The sequence below is a fragment of the Gymnoscopelus microlampas genome (genome assembly GCF_963454915.1).
Source record: "Gymnoscopelus microlampas genome assembly, chromosome: 1".
NCBI classification, from domain to species: domain Eukaryota; kingdom Metazoa; phylum Chordata; class Actinopteri; order Myctophiformes; family Myctophidae; genus Gymnoscopelus; species Gymnoscopelus microlampas.
In genome coordinates this window covers 41180259-41197758 of record NC_139962.1, presented here as the reverse complement: position 1 = coordinate 41197758, position 17500 = coordinate 41180259, and the positions used below count along the sequence as shown (strand labels likewise).

Here is a 17500-nt window from a genome sequence, read left to right as displayed (position 1 = left end):
TTTCAAGGACAGAACATGAAGTATACTTTCAACATCAAATGTATGAATGTATTCTTTCATTCATTGCCTCTATGTGTGTGTGTGTGTGTGTGTGTGTGTGTGTGTGTGTGTGTGTGTGTGTGTGTGTGTGTGTGTGTGTGTGCGCGCGCGCGCGCGCGCGCACACACACACACACACACACACACACACATCTAGAACGTAGTCATAGTACGTACAGTAGTAAAGTAGTACTTAGGACCATTCAAACACTGTTTTAACTGAGTAGTAGTAGGCTATAGTAGTAGTAGTAGTAGTACCATCAGTACTAGTAGTAAAAGTTGAAATTGCCTTTTTGTTGGTCTTGCATCTTAGGGTTTATTTGAAACTGACCACTGAAAAAAACGTAGTCTCAAAAAAAGCTTAATATACTAAAACTAATTTGAACCCAGTCTGTTCCCAGATCAGGTACACTGTCAGTCAACTTTGTGTTGTGTCAACTTTTACATGATAGCAATGTTGACATTCAATAAGTTGTCAATTTATATGTCCGTTAATGGGTGATTAACATGTTAACTGAATGAGTGAATGAAGGTACATGCACAATATAAATCACTCATCAGTGTGTGTGTGTGTGTGTGTGTGTGTGTGTGTGTGTGTGTGTGTGTGTGTGTGTGTGTGTGTGTGTGTGTGTGTGTGTGTGCGTGCGTGCGTGCGTGCGTGCGTGCGTGCGTGCGTGCGTGCGTGCGTGCGTGCATGCGTGCGTGCGTGCGTCTCCATTTTGTGTGTTTAATGGTGTGTGCAGAAATAATCACTTAATTGTGGAGCCGCCACCACTTGATGTGTGTACGTGTGTTTGGTAAGTGTGTGTGCGTGTGCGTGTGCGTGCGTGTGTGTGTGTGTGTGTGTGTGTGTGTGTGTGTTGGGGGGGCACTCTTAATGATTTCACTTTCAACTTTAATTCTAACATTAAACTGGAAAGTGTGAGAATGCTGGGAAAGAGGAGAGCAGAAAGGAATAGAGAGAAGGAGAGGGGGAACACAAGGTGAAAAGAAAGGAGGATTAGACATAAAGAGAGACCTACATCTCTCTCTCTCTCTCTCTCTCTCTCTCTATCAGAACACAGTCAAATCCTCAGTGTTAGTATAACAGAGTGTACAAATGGAGCCAAATGGACCCCTAAGTGTCCAAATGGACCATAAGGGTCCATTTGACTCCTTTTGTACACTCTTCAGTGTTACATTAACACTGAGGATTTTACTGTGTAATCTCTCCAAACTGCCTGCCTGTGAATTTATAGTTGGCTCAATGATTGCTTCGGAGGCCCTGCTGGCTGTAAATTGCGTTGCTGTTTGTTAAATGTGGGCAGTTAGGAGTTTACAACTCATTATTTCTGCTTGTGCTGATTGAGACATAATTCCAACATGGACGCAGGGAAATGACAGCGTTCCCGAAACAACTGTGTTTTAATTTCCCAGCATTCCTAATTAGAACGCGTGCGAAGGTGTGCAGAGTTCTTTTTCTTTTTTTTTATGTCATTTGCTCCGATGGGGACTGAAATAATTAAACTGTCACGGGAAAATAAATACTTCTAAACGAGACATCATTTTTACAGCAACAGCAACTTGTCACATCCTGACTTTTGGTAGAGAAAAACAATGCAGAGAACAAATCAGGGGCACAGAGGACATGCACGCACGTGTGTGCACGCATGCACACACACACAACCTTCAGTATATTGCCAGTTCCTTATGTTCTTGTTGACCGCAGAAGGGTTATGGCCTGTGTGTGTGTGTGCATGCACGTTTGCATGTATGCTAACTAAATATTGCAGATGTATTGAAAGCAGAATTATGCATATGACCACTTGAACCCCAGCATCCGTATTGTGGGGAAAGCTTTCACACAAAATAGCAATAGCTAATAGCTAATAAACAGCTGAGATTTGGTGAAATCGAAAAACGGGCTTCACAGTTCCGTGGACATGGTAACGGTCAATGGCTGTGTGCAATTTCAGATCAATAGCTCCAGCCACTGAGGAGAACCGGGCAGAACAATTTTGGTCTCACCGGAGGTTTGTGGAATTATAGAAGGATTATTATTAAGTGGTTAAAGGACGACTTCACCCATTTTTAAACTATCTTCATATAGTTGGTCCTCACTAATGGTCATTATAATATGGTACCATTTTTGTCTATTCACTTTTTGTCTCATAGGAGGGCTGTGGACAGTTCAGAAACCTGCCTACCAGTGACATCATCAATGTGGAATCCAAGCTAATAGAAACTGCAGGCTTTCTATTCCTGGAAAGTTACCATGCTATAATGGAAGCCATTGTTCTCGGGATAATACAAATCTAAATATATATTTTTTTAAATTGTTTAAAAATCTGCCTAACGATGATGTCACTGGTAGGCGGGTTTCTGAACTGCCCACAGCCCTCCTATGAGACACAGACCGTGAAGAAAAAAATGGTGCTATTTTATCATGAACATTAGTGAGGACCAATTATATGAAGATAGGTTGAAAATGGGTGAAGTCGTCCTTTAAGTGTCTATTTAGGTGAAACAGGTGACGTGCAGTTAACGGCATGGCAGGAGAAGAGCGAAGTACCTGCGACGCAGTGGCGAGACACGTTGGATTGGAACACCAGTGGGTGTGTTGCAGGCGGATTCAATCATGACCAATCAAATGATTACTTTTCATTACCTTTAAGAGCAGTGCACTGTGCTCAATGCAGCCGCATGCTGGTGATTTCCACAGTATCATAGGAAAAGCCTCGGAAATTACATTTCTCCCAAGATCAAACTGATGTCCTTGTGCGGGAGGTGCAGATTTGTCAACAAATCTGTGTCGTCTTAAACAGACCAAGAGCAAATTATCTTAAAGGGTCTTCTACACCATGAATTTAAAAAATAATAATAATATTTAATATCATATTGTTTATGTCCCTCAAACGTTTTTCAAAAGGTTTGAGCCTAAATCCAGCCTCAGATATACTCATTCCAACTAACTTCTCTCTGGCTTATAAAGCACTTTCACCTGCAATACCACATTGTCCTGTTTGGCACGGGGCGCTATTGAGCCAGTCTGTATGCATGTTATCTCCTGGTTCTGTGTGGAAAAAGTAAAAAAAAAAATAAGAAAAATATTTCTTTTTAAAAAAAGATTTTTATTTTTATTTTTTTGGTTGGAACTGAAAAACGGAAGGAATTGTTCGCGCTAGTGACATCACTTGCGGGACCAAATCAGTTTGGCCTGTTTTTAGACCAATTTACAGAAAACCCCAGATTTGCTGTGAAAGCCTGAGTGTTCAAACTGGGGTATTTTTGAGGATAGAAGAGAGGTAGGGGAGACCAAAAACACAAAAAAGAAGAAAAAGTTAAAATTCATGGTGTAGACCCTTTAAAACAACAGTTAATGCTGGCGCTGGTCTAATGAGAAGTGTTTTTCAATGTAAGAAACAGTTCACTGATGTCCGGCGATAAGCCAAATAGAACGTGGCAGTAAGTGTGAAAATCTATCGAGTTAACTATTCAGTAAGCCTTTTATGAACGAGAAACCTAAATGAGATATGCCTTCTCTATTATTTAGTTACAACTTGTTCTGGTATCCAAAAAGTACTGTTGGTTTGGTTGCCAGCATTTACAGTAACTGCAGCCATGTGGTTAGAATATGTGAAAATTTGCAAAACATATTTCTTAAAGCTTGAGCAAGTAATTTCAAAGTGACAGACAGGCATAAAGACAAGCGTACTGGTGGTCAGGTGGCACAGAGGTAAAATACTTATTGACCACCGCATTGTCTAGGGGTTGGAGTCCTCTGCGGTGCACCCAGTTTGCTGAACATCTATATGAACACAATTGGCTATAATTGGGGGAGGGAAGCTGGGTGGGGAGGCTGAATCTTTGTATCTGCACCAGCAACTCCTATGGGCCTAAGGGTGGTGCCTGTCAGCAGGGGTGTTGAACAGGAGGAGTAGGACGGAGGCGCTACATCCTCCTGGTACAGTAGGAGCTCCTCACTAGCAGGTGAGCAGGGTACAACAGCAGCCGCAAAACAAAGAAATGCATAGTGAGGATGAATTGGCAGAATGACTAAATTGGCAAATCCGCTTGAACCTATATGAGTAGATGACAAATTAATCCCTCTTGATTCTCTTTATTGTTGACAAAAGTGAAGAAAAGGCTACTATCGTTAAATTTAAAGAAAACACATGTATAAACTTTGTAAATAAAAACAAGCAAACATGAAAGGAGATTGTAAGATTTTGGATTCTTCTATCTGGGTGAAAGAAATAGCACAGTAGACAAGTGCATGCCTCGCTATACGCTTGACCCAATCCAAGCAGGCAGGGGAAGTGTGTAGTCTGACAGCAACATTTTTAAACGACACCTACCACACCTCTCTGTGTATAGTGAGTCTCCAAAACTCGCTACTCTACCATGGGAAATAATAATAATAATGATTATTATTATATGGACCCCACTCCTTTGGGGTACTTTTTTTTTTTACTGTACATTTGCACATATATGAAATGTGTCCTCTACATTTACCCTAGGAGCATTGGGCGCTACGAGGGCAGTGCCTGGGGAGCAGTTAGGGGTTAAGTGTCTGCTCAGGGACACTTCGACACAGAGACTGGGGCTGGGGAGCAAACCGGGGACCTTCTGTTTCCCTGATGGCCTCTCTACCCATTCAGCTATGGCCACCCATTATCAACACGCCCATGCACTTCACGACTGATGCTAGTGCACCTGCCCTGAAATATGGTCCTAAGACTCTCTCTCTCGCACACAGACGCACACACACATTAAGTCCTTACTACATGCAGAGATACCCCTGATTTATACTTGGTTGCATGCAGTGTCACACCAAAAGTCGCAGCACAACACATTTTTATTTTATCTGAACTAAATCCATAGACAACATTATGTTGCAGCATAGCCTGATCTGCATCAGAGATGTTTTATTTTTTGCGATAAAATACTTTACAGAATGTACAGATCCCCGCATTACTAATATTTTCCCTTCAACCACTTCAATTATTTACAAAAGGAGAAGAAATTAAAGAAATGTTCTACATTAAATTATATTTATTGAATACACACACACACACACACACACACACACACACACACACACACACACACACACACACACACACACACACACACACACACACACACACACACACTGCATGTAGTCTCCATGCCGCCGTAGACTAAGGTCAAGAATGGTGCTCTCAGATACAAATGATTCTCATCTAATATTAATAGGATATGCTAAACGGCAACGCAGAGGCAGTTCAGCTCAGTGTGTGTGTGTGTGTGTGTGTGTGTGTGTGTGTGTGTGTGTGTGTGTGTGTGTGTGTGTGTGTGTGTGTGTGTGTGTGTGTGTGTGTGTGTGTGTGTGTGTGTGTGTGTGCACTATTTCTCTCCAGGCAGGAAAAGGAATTCCACTGGGACTTAAATAACATTCCAGAATAACAGAGCTCTCCATGTTAACATGCTGTCTACATGTTTCTATTGTAGAAGGCTGGTATAATAGAATCTCACAGAGATTCCAATTCTAGAACCACATCCAAGAACGCCAACATTGTAGAACACAGACACAACCTTCTACTGCAACATTGTAGAAAGACAAGAACACAACATTCTAGAACACAGACACAACCTTCTACTGCAACATTGTAGAAAGACAAGAACACAACATTCTAGAACACAGACACAACCTTCTACTGCAACATTGTAGAAACACAAGAACACAACATTCTGGAAAGAACACAACCTACTGCAACATTCTAGAAAGAACACAACCTTCTACTGCAGCATTCTAGAAAGAACACAACCTTCTACTGCAGCATTCTAGAAAGAACACAACCTTCTACTGCAGCATTCTAGAAAGAACACAACCTTCTACTGCAACATTCTAGAAAGAACACAACCTTCTACTGCAACATTCTAGAAAGAACACAACCTTCTACTGCAACATTCTAGAAAGACAAGAACACAACATTATACATCAACCAGGAGCAAGTACAGTATATATCTGCTGCTATGCTCATGCACCTCTATGACTTACTTAATCGATGTAACTTCAAGCTTTAATGGGTTATTAATTAGCATCATAACGCAACAGTGTAGTGCTTGCTTTTCTGGACCTGGTTTGTCCACCGCGGCGCGCATGGGACTGTATAGCATAGTGGCTTTGAGGAGGTGGCGATGAAAAACCACAACATTCTAAAACACATCATTCAGGAACAACCTTTTAGAATGACATATTGCATAACAAGAATTTATATTAAAGGAGCCATAGACAAGTCTGGCCCGTTTTTTTCCCAATATTTACATTTTGCGTTTTTGGGAAAGTGCGACCTCTAGTGGCTAAAGGCTGCTAGCGTTCGGTTCCGTGGGTTGCCAGGTTGGGCTTTTGGAGGAGAAACCCCCTTCTGCAGTGCAGTTATTCTTGTGAAGGAGACAAGCTGCAAGCATGATGTCGAGTGGCAACTCTGGCGAGGTACAGTATTTTAGGTTAGTTTGTGAGGTTGTTTCATGATGTTATATTGAAATGTTCTGCTAAATGACTGTAATGTAATGTTCCAGTAGCTAGTTTTAGCCTTTAGCTACGTTTTGCTAATTATTTTCTCTGATACCTTGTTGTCCAACTTCTTTACCCTTGTTATTTACTGTGTATGTCCAAAAATCTGTTTGAAAGCTCATGAGGGTAGGTTCCAAACGGAACCTCACAGCAGTTTGAGTTTATAATGTATGGAATACTGATCTATACTTATATATACTTTATCCTATATGACAGTGGTTCTCAAAGTTTTTTTTAGTGCCAAGGACCCCCAAATTGATATATATTTGCCCGCGGACCCCCATCTGAAAATGTTTAGTGCCAGGGACCAATTTTTCAAATATCTTCAAAAATAGCAGATATACAAGCTTGCAGGTGACATGCTGTGAGCTTGTAGATCTGCTATTTTTGAATAGCCAACATACAAATGGATAAAGTGTTTCAAATGATTGTTATGGACATCAACTACTTTTCCTGGGGACCCCCTGGAACCCCCCCAAGGACCCCTGGGGATCCCCTGGCCCCACTTTGAGAACCAATGCTGATACTATACTAAGCTGTGCTGTCCTGTTTGTACTATACTATGTTGTACTGTGATGCACAAGCTACAGTAATGGTATACTATTACTACAATATAGTCTACTCAACACCATATGTATCTCTCTCTTTCTCTCTCTCACACACACACACACACACACACACACACACACACACACACACACACACACACACACACACACACACACACACACACACACACACACACACACACACACACACACACGTGTCATATGCAACATGTCAACGGTACAGAGTATACAGTATAACCAGTATACACCTTATTTCTGTAGGCAGCAATTGGAGGGAGAGGAGAGAGAGTCAGAGGTGTGAGAGGTCCTCGGACCAGAGGAGGAAGACGAGGCAGAGGTGGGATAGGAAGAGACCAGCAGAGAGATGGAGATGGAGAGGAGAGGCATGTGTCCCTTGCAGAGGGGAGGAGGATCGAGGCTGAGGTTTGCATCTTATTGTTTCAGTAAATGAATACAGTCACACGTATGACCAAGACCTGGACATGTATACAAGAGGTTCTGATTATGCCTTGAAATGTGTTTGTATTGCCATCTGCTTTTCCAGGAGATTATTGAGTCCCTGTCCCTGGAGGAGTGGAGAAGGATCGGGCGGGGGATCGTTCGCAGGGAGCCAGGGATCATTTATGATGCGTTTTGGATGGACCAACACCGTCAAGATCCACCACCATCTGCTGGGCAGCCTAGGGTCCGATGGTGCAGGTGTGGTAATTGCAGAGAGATGCCTACAGACCCAGAGAGGTTATGCTGCCGCCAGGAACCTCTCCGGTGCATGAGTCGGCGGTCAACCTTCAGCACGTACTGCCTGGATGAAGGCAACCTACGCATCCACAGGCGGTACAGGGAGGACTTGCTGGTGCTCAGGCTAGGTGCCGAACTGGGTGCAGATAACCGGGAGTACCGCTTTGCTGCCTACAGGAACTACATTTTTTGGCAGTACAGCTCTTTAGGTATGAAAATGATAGCACAATGTCATAATTTTGTAATTATTTGCACACCTAATTTTCCAATTATTTGCAATCTTGAGTAATTTCTATATATCTTTTTTTCCTTTAGGTCCGAGAACCCGTGTTCCTGTTCCTTCGTGCTGCGTATGGGCCATAAGGGATCTCTTTCCTGACCCGTTTGGGAATTATACAGGATTTATCCCTGGCCGCTAAGCTGTCTCTCTAACACCGTCTCTCTGTATTCTGTGATCCTATAGTTTACTGAGACACTACACTGTCTCTCTGCATTCTATGAATGTTTTGAACTTGTTTTCTGTAAGTCACTCTGGATAAAGGGCTAATGCCTATTTTTTTTTTTACCGTTTGTTTGTACACTCTCAGAGTTACAGACCTGTAAGGGTCCATTTGGTTCCATTAGTTACACTCTCAGAGTTACAGACCTGTAAGGGTCCATTTGGTTCTAATCTACAAGCTTGTAGATCTGCTATTTTTGAAAAATCGTGACAATGATCCTATTGTTGTAATTGGTTATAGTTTGTTATGTTGCCAATGTCCATTGTTTTTGTATTTTTTGGTATTGTTTTACACAAATATATAAATGCATATTTTCCAAATGGTGGCAGTGTTTCCCAATTTGTGTCTTTCAATGTATTCCTGAAAGGTCTGTGAGTGACACATTCACTAGGCATTGGTTTACTATGAATACATAACAGGTCTGAGATCATAGAATACAGTTCTGAACAATGTTTAGATCAGTATCAGATTCATACTGTAGATATTCATTCATATATATATAATACCACATGGAATAAGCTAGACACAGATTCATTTTCATCCACTTTACTGGTATTATAAACAATTCCAGACAACAGTCCATACAGAAACGTGGGAATACTATGGCAACATGGCTTGATACAAGCAGACATAATGGTACTTACAGCAGGTCCATATTCCACATTTGGTGAAAACATGTTTGAATCATTATGAAACAGTGATCTAAAATCGTTCTGGGAGCTGACCATTGTAAATGTGTACCAGTATTCATTTTGGTCAGTACAGGGCAGTAGTAGAGCTAACATACTATTTTAGCATAGTGTGGCTTGGGTCGTTTGTCATGGAAGAACATGCCCTTGTTTTGATTCATGAGAAAAGCTAAACACGAATATAAATAGGGTACAACCGATATTTGTTAACTTGGTCAGAATCAAAGTCAATTGCACCTTCAGACGGCAAAGTGGTGTTTTAAAGTAATGGATGACTGCACATCAATCAATTCCATCTGAAAGCTGTTCCATCAATCAGCTACTTTTGCTTATATACAGAAATCTGTATGAGTAAGTACCTCAATGGGAATGAAAAAGCATATCACTTGTCTACATTTTATGTTATGGACTAATATAAGACATCTGCAGTTGATTCAGAACACTACTGTTAGGTTACTTACAAACCAGACACCCTGATGTGCTTTTTGTCCCCAGAGTCAAAATCTTTGACTGCCAGAGTTTTTCAGTAAAGTGCCCAGTGCCAGAGATTGAGCATTTTGCCCTATCTTTGAAGACTCACAGAATGTTGTGTTTTACTAAAATGACACAAAATATCTCAAAAGAGAGGTCTGGCTGTCTAATTTACACAGGAGAAAAAGTTAGTTGCTAGCATGTGCTGTTCTTTACTTTTCTGCAGTTGAATATAGCTTGGTTTCAGAGTTTTATATTCAAGAGCAGCTGTGCAGTTTACATCCAAGTGCATATTTCAGTGCACTAAATCTATTGCATATCTGTTTGTGTCACAAATACTATATATATATATATATATATATATATATATATATATATACATACATACACACCCCCCCCCCCAACATCAATGGCATGAAACAGAATATAAACCACAAAACCCAGAGGTAAAAAACTATTTAGTTAGAAAAGGGATAATTAGCTTGCTTCCAGTATACATATAAAAAAACAATACTATTCAATGTTCAAGGTTGTACTTCATTACATCTTGTGTACAGGACAGGTTATTGTTACATTACATATCTTGTGTTCAGGTACATAAGCGTAAAACTTTTTTACTTTTTTTCTGTACTTCCATGTACTGTTGTTCTCATGTCTTACTAAATAAAGTACATCAATCAATCAAACTTCACTGTTTTCAATTTTCAATACTTCTACTCCACTACATCTCAGAGACAAACATTGCACTTTTACTCCACAAATGATTTGAAAACTTTAGTAACCCTATACACTTGGCTATTTGAAATTAGCTGATCTACAAGCTCACAACGCGTCGCCTTGAACTTGTAGTTCAGTTCACTTGTCGGAGTGTGGCTCTGAGTGGTACTTCTCATAACACTCATCCGGGTGCATGGGCACTTTCCATTTTTTACACCACCACCTTGTCTCCCTCCACTCTCCGACGGCTTTAGTGCAAACCCTGCATCGCCTGCGTGGCCCCTTGCATCCGGCGGTGGGAGGCAACTTTGCCAGTACATGGCCTGCCAAGTCGGGCTCCAGCCTAGCCTGAGGGTCGTGGTAGGGTGCCCTTTCTGCCCTAGGCGCCTTTGCAGGTGGAGGGGCATTCCTCCCTTCTAGCTCACCCCCAGCAGCTCTCGGGGGGGCTGGGCTGGTCCAGGACTTTACCACACATTTCATGAACTCTAGAAGACGTTTGCATTCGCCCTGTGGATTCTTGTTCCTGTAGATGATAAATGCATTGAACATACATATTTCGAACAAGTAGTACTGACTCCACTGTGAGGATCCATGTCTCAGCTCCATACAGCAGTACTGACTGCACTGTGAGGGTCCATGTCTCAGCCCCATACAGCAGTACTGTCAGTGTGTGTGTGTCCAAACGGATCAGGAAAGACATCTCTCTTATGGCCCATACGCAGGAACAGGAACACGGTTTCTCGGACCTAAAGGAAAAAAATATATAAAAAATGATATTGCAAATAATTAGGTGTTGTTTATTGAATGGATCCCCATTAGATGACGCCAAAGCGACAGCTAGTCTTCCTGGGGTCCATATAAGATGCATACAAAAAGAAAACATAGAAAATACATAATTAGATTGCATTACATAATCCTGGTTGTCCGCACCAAGTTCTGCAGCTAGCCTGGAATCAGCATAATCTCTCCGGGTCTGTAGGCATGTCCCATCTGCACCATCGTACCCTAGGCTGCCCAGGGTAGACTCATGCACTGGAGAGGTTCCTGGCCGCAGCATAACCTCTTTGGGTCTGTAGGCATCTCTCTGCAATTACCACACCTGCACCATCGGACCCTAGGCTTCCCAGCAGATGGTCGGGGGTCTTGACGGTGTTGGTCCATCCATAGAACATCATAGATGATCCCTAAACCTAAAGAGCAAACCCATTTTCTCACGATCATGTAACCTTATCAGCTGATCAAGAACTTCAACCTGAGATAAATCACTTTTGTCCTGAGTTGTCATGATCATAATAGTGAAATTGCAAAAACAGTCTATCCATGGTTGTGTAGTGTATGTACTTGAACAGTCTGTCCCTTTACCTTATGTTGTTCACTTTGATTCATATTTGTCCAGTTCCTCCATTTCTCTGATGACCATCACTTTTGCCTGTTCTGGTGTTCCATTTAATTTGATGAAGATTTTGCAGTTTGTTGTCCACGTTGATTGAATCTTCTGCTGCTTTCTCAGGAATCGAGCCTTTCTGGCGATGTCCCCATTTTTTTGGGTCAGATGCTCATCTAGTGTTCGATTCATCAGCTGCATGTTTAGATTTTTTTTGCCATCATTGTCCTCATTTTCCTCAGTCTCCTCATTGTCTTCCTCAACTTCACTCTCTGTGTCTTGAATCAAGAATGTGATCAGAGAACGTGGGGAGGCCACTGAAGCATTCCCTTCACAGCTCTTCCTGGATTTGAGGGGGGTGGAGCTGGAAGTAGCCAGCACTGGAGGAAACGAGTCATCAAACTGGCTATTAGTCAGCTTGTGACTTTTGTAATCTTCCTCTTCCTCACTTTCATCTTCAACAATTTCAACAGCCTGGTTCTGTGCAACAGTTTCATCTAGACTTTGAGAAATCTCCTGCATACTCAGATGTAGTTCATGTAGGCAGCAAAGCGGTACTCCTGGTTTTCTGCACCAAGTTCTGCAGCTAGCCTGGCATCAGCAGATGGTGGTGGGTCATGACGGTGTCCATCAGATCCTGTTCCGACGAAGCAGTCCAGGCACCAAGATAGGCACGACTACCGTGAACATCTCTCACCTGGGAGAAATAGGGAGACGAAAGGAGGAAAGATCGATCAGGAACAACTTTGAAAAGCATATGGACTTCCTTTTGTCAATATGGTCTGCGCTATTCAAGAATAGCTGTTCTATAATCAAATCAGCACACTAGGATTCTAGTCGGTCCTGGGGAAAAACACAAAGAAAAAGTAAAATAAAGCTAGATGAAAGTAGACCTACAATTTGCAGAAACAAATTACATTTTACCTGTGTGTTGGGTCAGTTGTTCACCGATGGACCTGGACCTGAATAAAATAATGGAACACTGTTGTTATTCTTCAAATTCTGAGAACACAGTAGCAGAAGGTAACATATAATTACATGGACTATACAAATCTAGTGTTTCTACCTACCTTGACCTCTCTTGGCTTGCGTCCGTAGAAGCTCCTCTATTGGGGGTGGCGGGATGGCAGGCAGAAGGCCAAGTCTTCTGGGGTCCTCCGGTCCATATGGCCTTCTCTGAGGCAGCCCTGCATCAGATAGAATTCTCTTCAAGAGAATGCGGCTCTGAAGAGCGGGAATGTAACCGTAGGATTTGTTGACCCTGATGTTATAAACACTCCACCGCTTTGCATTCTTCTTGAAGAGTCTTCTGGGCCTGTTATGGTTTCAAACACAACATAACAGTTCACTTTTATTAGTAAAATTATACATTACAAGAAATGTGTAGTTTAACTTCTGTAATGTTTAGTGCCATCAAGAAATGTGTAGTTTAACTTCTGTAATGTTTAGTGCCATCACACTTACATCTGCTTGCCATCTTCAACTCTCTGCCTCACAGGGCGGTCATTGTGGAAATTGTAGTCCAGCGCTGCAAGGAGTGTCCGGGCCTCATAAACAGGTGGTGAGAATGAGAACCGTTTACTGGCATACATGAGTATGTGGTTCTGGAATGACTCGAGGTCTGCAGTTGATCTGTGTAAGACAAAATATATTCATAGAAATGGTGATTGACTTTTTCTGCATTGAGGGGACATTTTTCAGACATGCAAAAGTGTCACTTTTCAGCTACAGTCACCTTTTTTAACCCAAAAAGGGCAATTGTGTGACACCTGACCAGAAAGAAAACAACATGTTGTCACCTTTTTCACCTCGGGGCTGTTTGCATGCCTGATTTTTACAGTCAACTCTTGTTATCTTACTCACCTGAAGGTCAGGTACTTGTGCACAGTCTTCAACCACCGCTTGTTCATCACAACATCTGTGAGAACCTCCAGAGCCTTTGACCCGAACTCCAACCACTCCTTGCCTGAGCCGCTGTCCTTCTCAAGCTCCTCATGTTGACAGTGTCCCAGTGTCCAGCGATGCTCATTTACGACATGGTGGAGGATGCCAAGCCACAGATCCTAATAAAATAAACAAAACATAACATTATACGTGTCACACAAACACACACACACAAAATCATACTGTGGCTATTCAGCCAAAACATCAACAAATGTATAATGTTGAACATTACCAAGAATTCTATATAGGTCGAAGCCCTCTCACAAGCCCACCAAAAGTGTCTTGTAATGTCCCTGAGCCACGTAAGCAAGACAGTCTGTCCTGTGGCCTGTGCTGCCTGAAGAGTACATAGACACAAATCACAACTGTAGTTTTGACAAATAACACACATTTAGTCAAGATTCTCCAGGTGATGCAATACTTACAGCAGTGATCCGTTTAGCTAGGTTCTTACTTCCATGCCACATGTCGAAACTGTGCCGAACACCTGGGAACATCCCACGATCTGGTTGAGAAAGATAGAGTATGTTTTTTTTTTTTAAAGTATGTTTTTTAAAAGATAATGGGGGGGGGGGACTTCTATGCCTTTATTTGACAGGATAGTAGGCTGACAGGAAATGGGGAGAGAGCTGGGGGTGGGTGACAAACAGCAAAGGTCATCGGGACCGGGAGTCGAACCCGCAACGCGCTGTCAAGCTGGATTACCAACGTATGTGGTATGTGCCTGGACCGCTAGGCCAGCGGGCACCTCAATAAAGTATGTTGAGTTATCAGTGACATACTGAAACGTTATCACATTGACTAACACATACGCCTAGCGGTACTTACCCATGAGTGACGAGATCTGCACATGGGCATCCGTGCACACCTCGACCACCTTCAGCTCACTGAGGAGTTCAGTCATACTCTCGACAAACGCCTTCTTCTCCATGATGACTGAATTCCTCTGGGTCTGGCGCTTGTCTACAGTGACAACGGAAACGATGTCCCTCGACTCGTTCTCCATCACTGTGTACGTACAGTACTGAGCACAGTGGCCAGGACTGTCCATCCTTCCATCAGCTGTGGATAGTTGTTAACAGTTTGAATGAACGGCTTGTCAATGTACAATTCAGTAAAGACAACGTGCCACTAAAACCACCTAAACATCAACAAACAACACTGTCTCACCTACAACCACCACATCCTCCTTGTCTTTGAGACGCTCAATGACTTCCCCTCTTTTCTCTGTCCAGAACTCCTTAATGCCAGCCACACAGTAGGAGCCCTGGATGCTGAAGAACGTCTTTGCTGCAACCACCCCCATGTTCATGAACTTGAACAAGAGGGCGATTTTAGCGTAGTTGTTCCCAGACAAGAGAATGTTGGAAGCCAACATGAAGTCTCCCGCTTGCATCCCAAACTTGAGGGTGGGTTGAGAATTCCACCTCCAAATGGTATGGCCACTGGCACAGGTCTGAGTAAAACGGATGATGATTAGGGACTGACATGCACCATACACAGAAACAACAACAGATCTTTGCTCAGATGCAAATTCAGGACATGCACTTGAGCAACAATTACTCACCCAGTCCATAACAAAGGCAGTTCCACGTGGGATGACAGAGACCACATAGGGTGGACGGCACTGGCACTGCATCTCAGTTACCTTGCACATATATGGACATTTGTCAACTGGTAGGACAAGGAATTTTGTCAGTTCCAGCAGACTGTCCATGTACAGTATGGAGGCACGCTTCCCTATGAGGTCTTCATCACGTTCCACCCTGAGTGGTTCTGGGAAGTGTCGTGGTATGCTGTCCACTGATGGTAATGGTGGCGGCTCTTCGTCATCTGGGATGTCATGAACGGTTTCATCCGACCCAATCACCGGCAAACCGTGGATGCAGGGACATGACTCCAGTTTACCACCAGTCCTGTCAGTGAATGAAAAAAGTAAAAACATGTATATATACATTTTCAATCTGTACATTTAGCATATCGACCCTCCACAGGCAGGGTTGGATGCACAAGGTCGTGGGCTAAATGTAGTAATAGCCAGACATTGACACAGTGCAGTTGTATAGTCTATAGTATTTGTGAGCTAAATTACTAAATATACTACTACAGTAGGCAGTGTTACATTACATACCGAATACAAAGTCCAGGGACATAGTCTTCATCAGAAGTGTCACTGTCAGGAGAAGCCTCTGAATCCTGGAGATCCTCATCAGACTCTGCATCATCATCTTCCCAGTCAATACTGTCAAATAGCCAATTTGTAATAAACATCTGAACACAATAACTGAATGCCATCAGTCAATATTAACCACATTCAACATAGGGTTACTGTAACTTACACGCAGTTCCTCAAATCATTGATCTCCTCAATATCCATGTCCATGGTTGGATCCTCCTGGACACTCAAGTCATGTAGGCTAAACAGAAATGTAACAATGTCACATTATGCCACTCTATAGTGTAAAGAGCCGTGCATAATATATAAAATACATCAATACCAAACAATGTGAATAGTAATGTAAATAGAGATTTCATACAGCAGCTATCAAGTACACGCATGGCAAACATATCACAATGATTTGTACCTGTCTTCCAGGCTCATGATTTCTGACGCTGAGACCGTGTCGTCTTCACTTCTGCCTGGGAAATAAGACTGCCTTAAAAACAACAAAAGTCACAACATTATAATTCACATAAACATTATTTGGCACTTGATAATCTGCTTCTTTGATTCAAGTGTCTGGATGAAGATCTACAGTAGGCTATGTGATATTTATACAGTAATACCCACTGGAGAGGGGAAAGTCCAAAGGGTATTGGACCAGCAGGGGCCCGAGTAAAGCGACCCTTCTTCTTCCGGGGTGTGGAAGCCGGTGGGTCATTTTGGGCGTAGTACCTACGTTTATTATGAACATAACATAATAATCATGTTAGTAGCAAATAACATCTGGTGTACACAACTGGCCAGATGGCTATATACATCACAACATCTCCGGAAAAATATGTATTCATTGAAATGTGCCACTGAGCAGTGTATCTGCACAAGGAAACTAATTGCCACTTGTTATTATGTTGTAATGTGGGGTTATCATCATTCATTCACAACATCATGGCAATGTTTTTCTTTTTATCTTGCAGTTTTCTAGAAAACTGTGTAGTCAGGTAAAGGGGTTACTGAAGTCACTGCTATATTCCAGAGTGATTTATCCTAATCCAGAGTGATTTACAGTCAGCAAGGTAAACACAAGGTAATACATCAAATGCAAAGAAATAGTAATCTAGGATCATAGGTAAACCAAGAACCTATCATCAGTCTAAACAGTATAATATCCACAAATAAATAATCTGTACATAGAAACTATACACACTATATAGCAGGGGTCCTCAGGGTTATTATACCACTTGGAACCCTGACCCCCTATTCTGGGAGGAACATTCACAGAAAAGTGCCAATCTACAAGCTGACAACACACGTCGTCAGCTTGTAGATCTGCTATTTTTGTAAACACTGATGATAGTACTGTCAAACAAGTCTATGAAACTATGAAAAGTTGAAATCTGCAACACAATTTGATACTATGTAATGGGGGTCCCTGCTTCATCTCTCTCTCAGCTAAGGGGTCCCTGCTTCATCTCTCTCTCAGCTAAGGGGTCCCTGCTTCATCTCTCTCTCAGCTAAGGGGTCCCAGCTTCATCTCTCTCTCAGCTAAGGGGTCCCTGCTTCATCTCTCTCTTAGCTAAGGGGTCCCTGCTTCATCTCTCTCTCTCAGCTAAGGGGTCCCAGCTTCATCTCTCTCTCAGCTAAGGGGTCCCTGCTTCATCTCTCTCTCTCAGCTAAGGGGTCCCAGCTTCATCTCTCTCTCAGCTAAGGGGTCCCAGCTTCATCTCTCTCTCTCAGCTAAGGGGTCCCAG

The 17500-nt window shown here is 42.4% G+C and overlaps 3 protein-coding genes across 5 annotated transcripts in view; 1 reads left to right on the top strand and 2 right to left on the bottom strand.

Moving 5' to 3' along the window:
- Positions 1-17500, bottom strand: part of esrrga (estrogen-related receptor gamma a) — a 205803-nt gene that overhangs the window by 110042 nt on the left and 78261 nt on the right. The gene's annotated exons all lie outside the window — the stretch shown is intronic.
- On the top strand, positions 6472-8302 carry LOC311043633 (P2X purinoceptor 7-like; the record flags this gene model as incomplete). Its single annotated transcript, XM_084054941.1, has 4 exons — positions 6472-6495; positions 7407-7568; positions 7690-8092; positions 8199-8302. The coding sequence occupies 4 exons, from the start codon at positions 6472-6474 to the stop codon at positions 8300-8302; spliced, it is 693 nt and encodes a 230-aa protein (XP_083911067.1).
- The window catches only part of LOC311046249 (uncharacterized protein), a 7679-nt gene continuing 721 nt past the window's right edge, over positions 10543-17500 (bottom strand). Inside the window, exons 2-17 of one of the 3 annotated variants that reach the window (XR_014600850.1) lie at positions 16380-16484; positions 16174-16245; positions 15928-16005; positions 15720-15830; positions 15156-15504; positions 14759-15044; positions 14417-14650; positions 14014-14093; positions 13821-13925; positions 13508-13707; positions 13109-13276; positions 12715-12959; positions 12569-12606; positions 11623-12341; positions 11171-11450; positions 10543-11006 (exon numbers count right to left, since the gene is read on the bottom strand). Coding sequence is in view for 1 of the 3 variants with exons in the window: in XM_084058457.1 (XP_083914583.1) it covers positions 12581-12606; positions 12715-12959; positions 13109-13276; positions 13508-13707; positions 13821-13925; positions 14014-14093; positions 14417-14650; positions 14759-15044; positions 15156-15504; positions 15720-15830; positions 15928-16005; positions 16174-16245; positions 16380-16484 (2059 nt within the window). In the remaining 2 variants the exon portion in view is untranslated. Of the gene's footprint in view, positions 11007-11170; positions 11451-11478; positions 12342-12568; positions 12607-12714; positions 12960-13108; positions 13277-13507; positions 13708-13820; positions 13926-14013; positions 14094-14416; positions 14651-14758; positions 15045-15155; positions 15505-15719; positions 15831-15927; positions 16006-16173; positions 16246-16379; positions 16485-17500 lie in introns of those variants that run through there. The other 2 variants (XR_014600851.1, XM_084058457.1) reach the window with 2 other exon arrangements.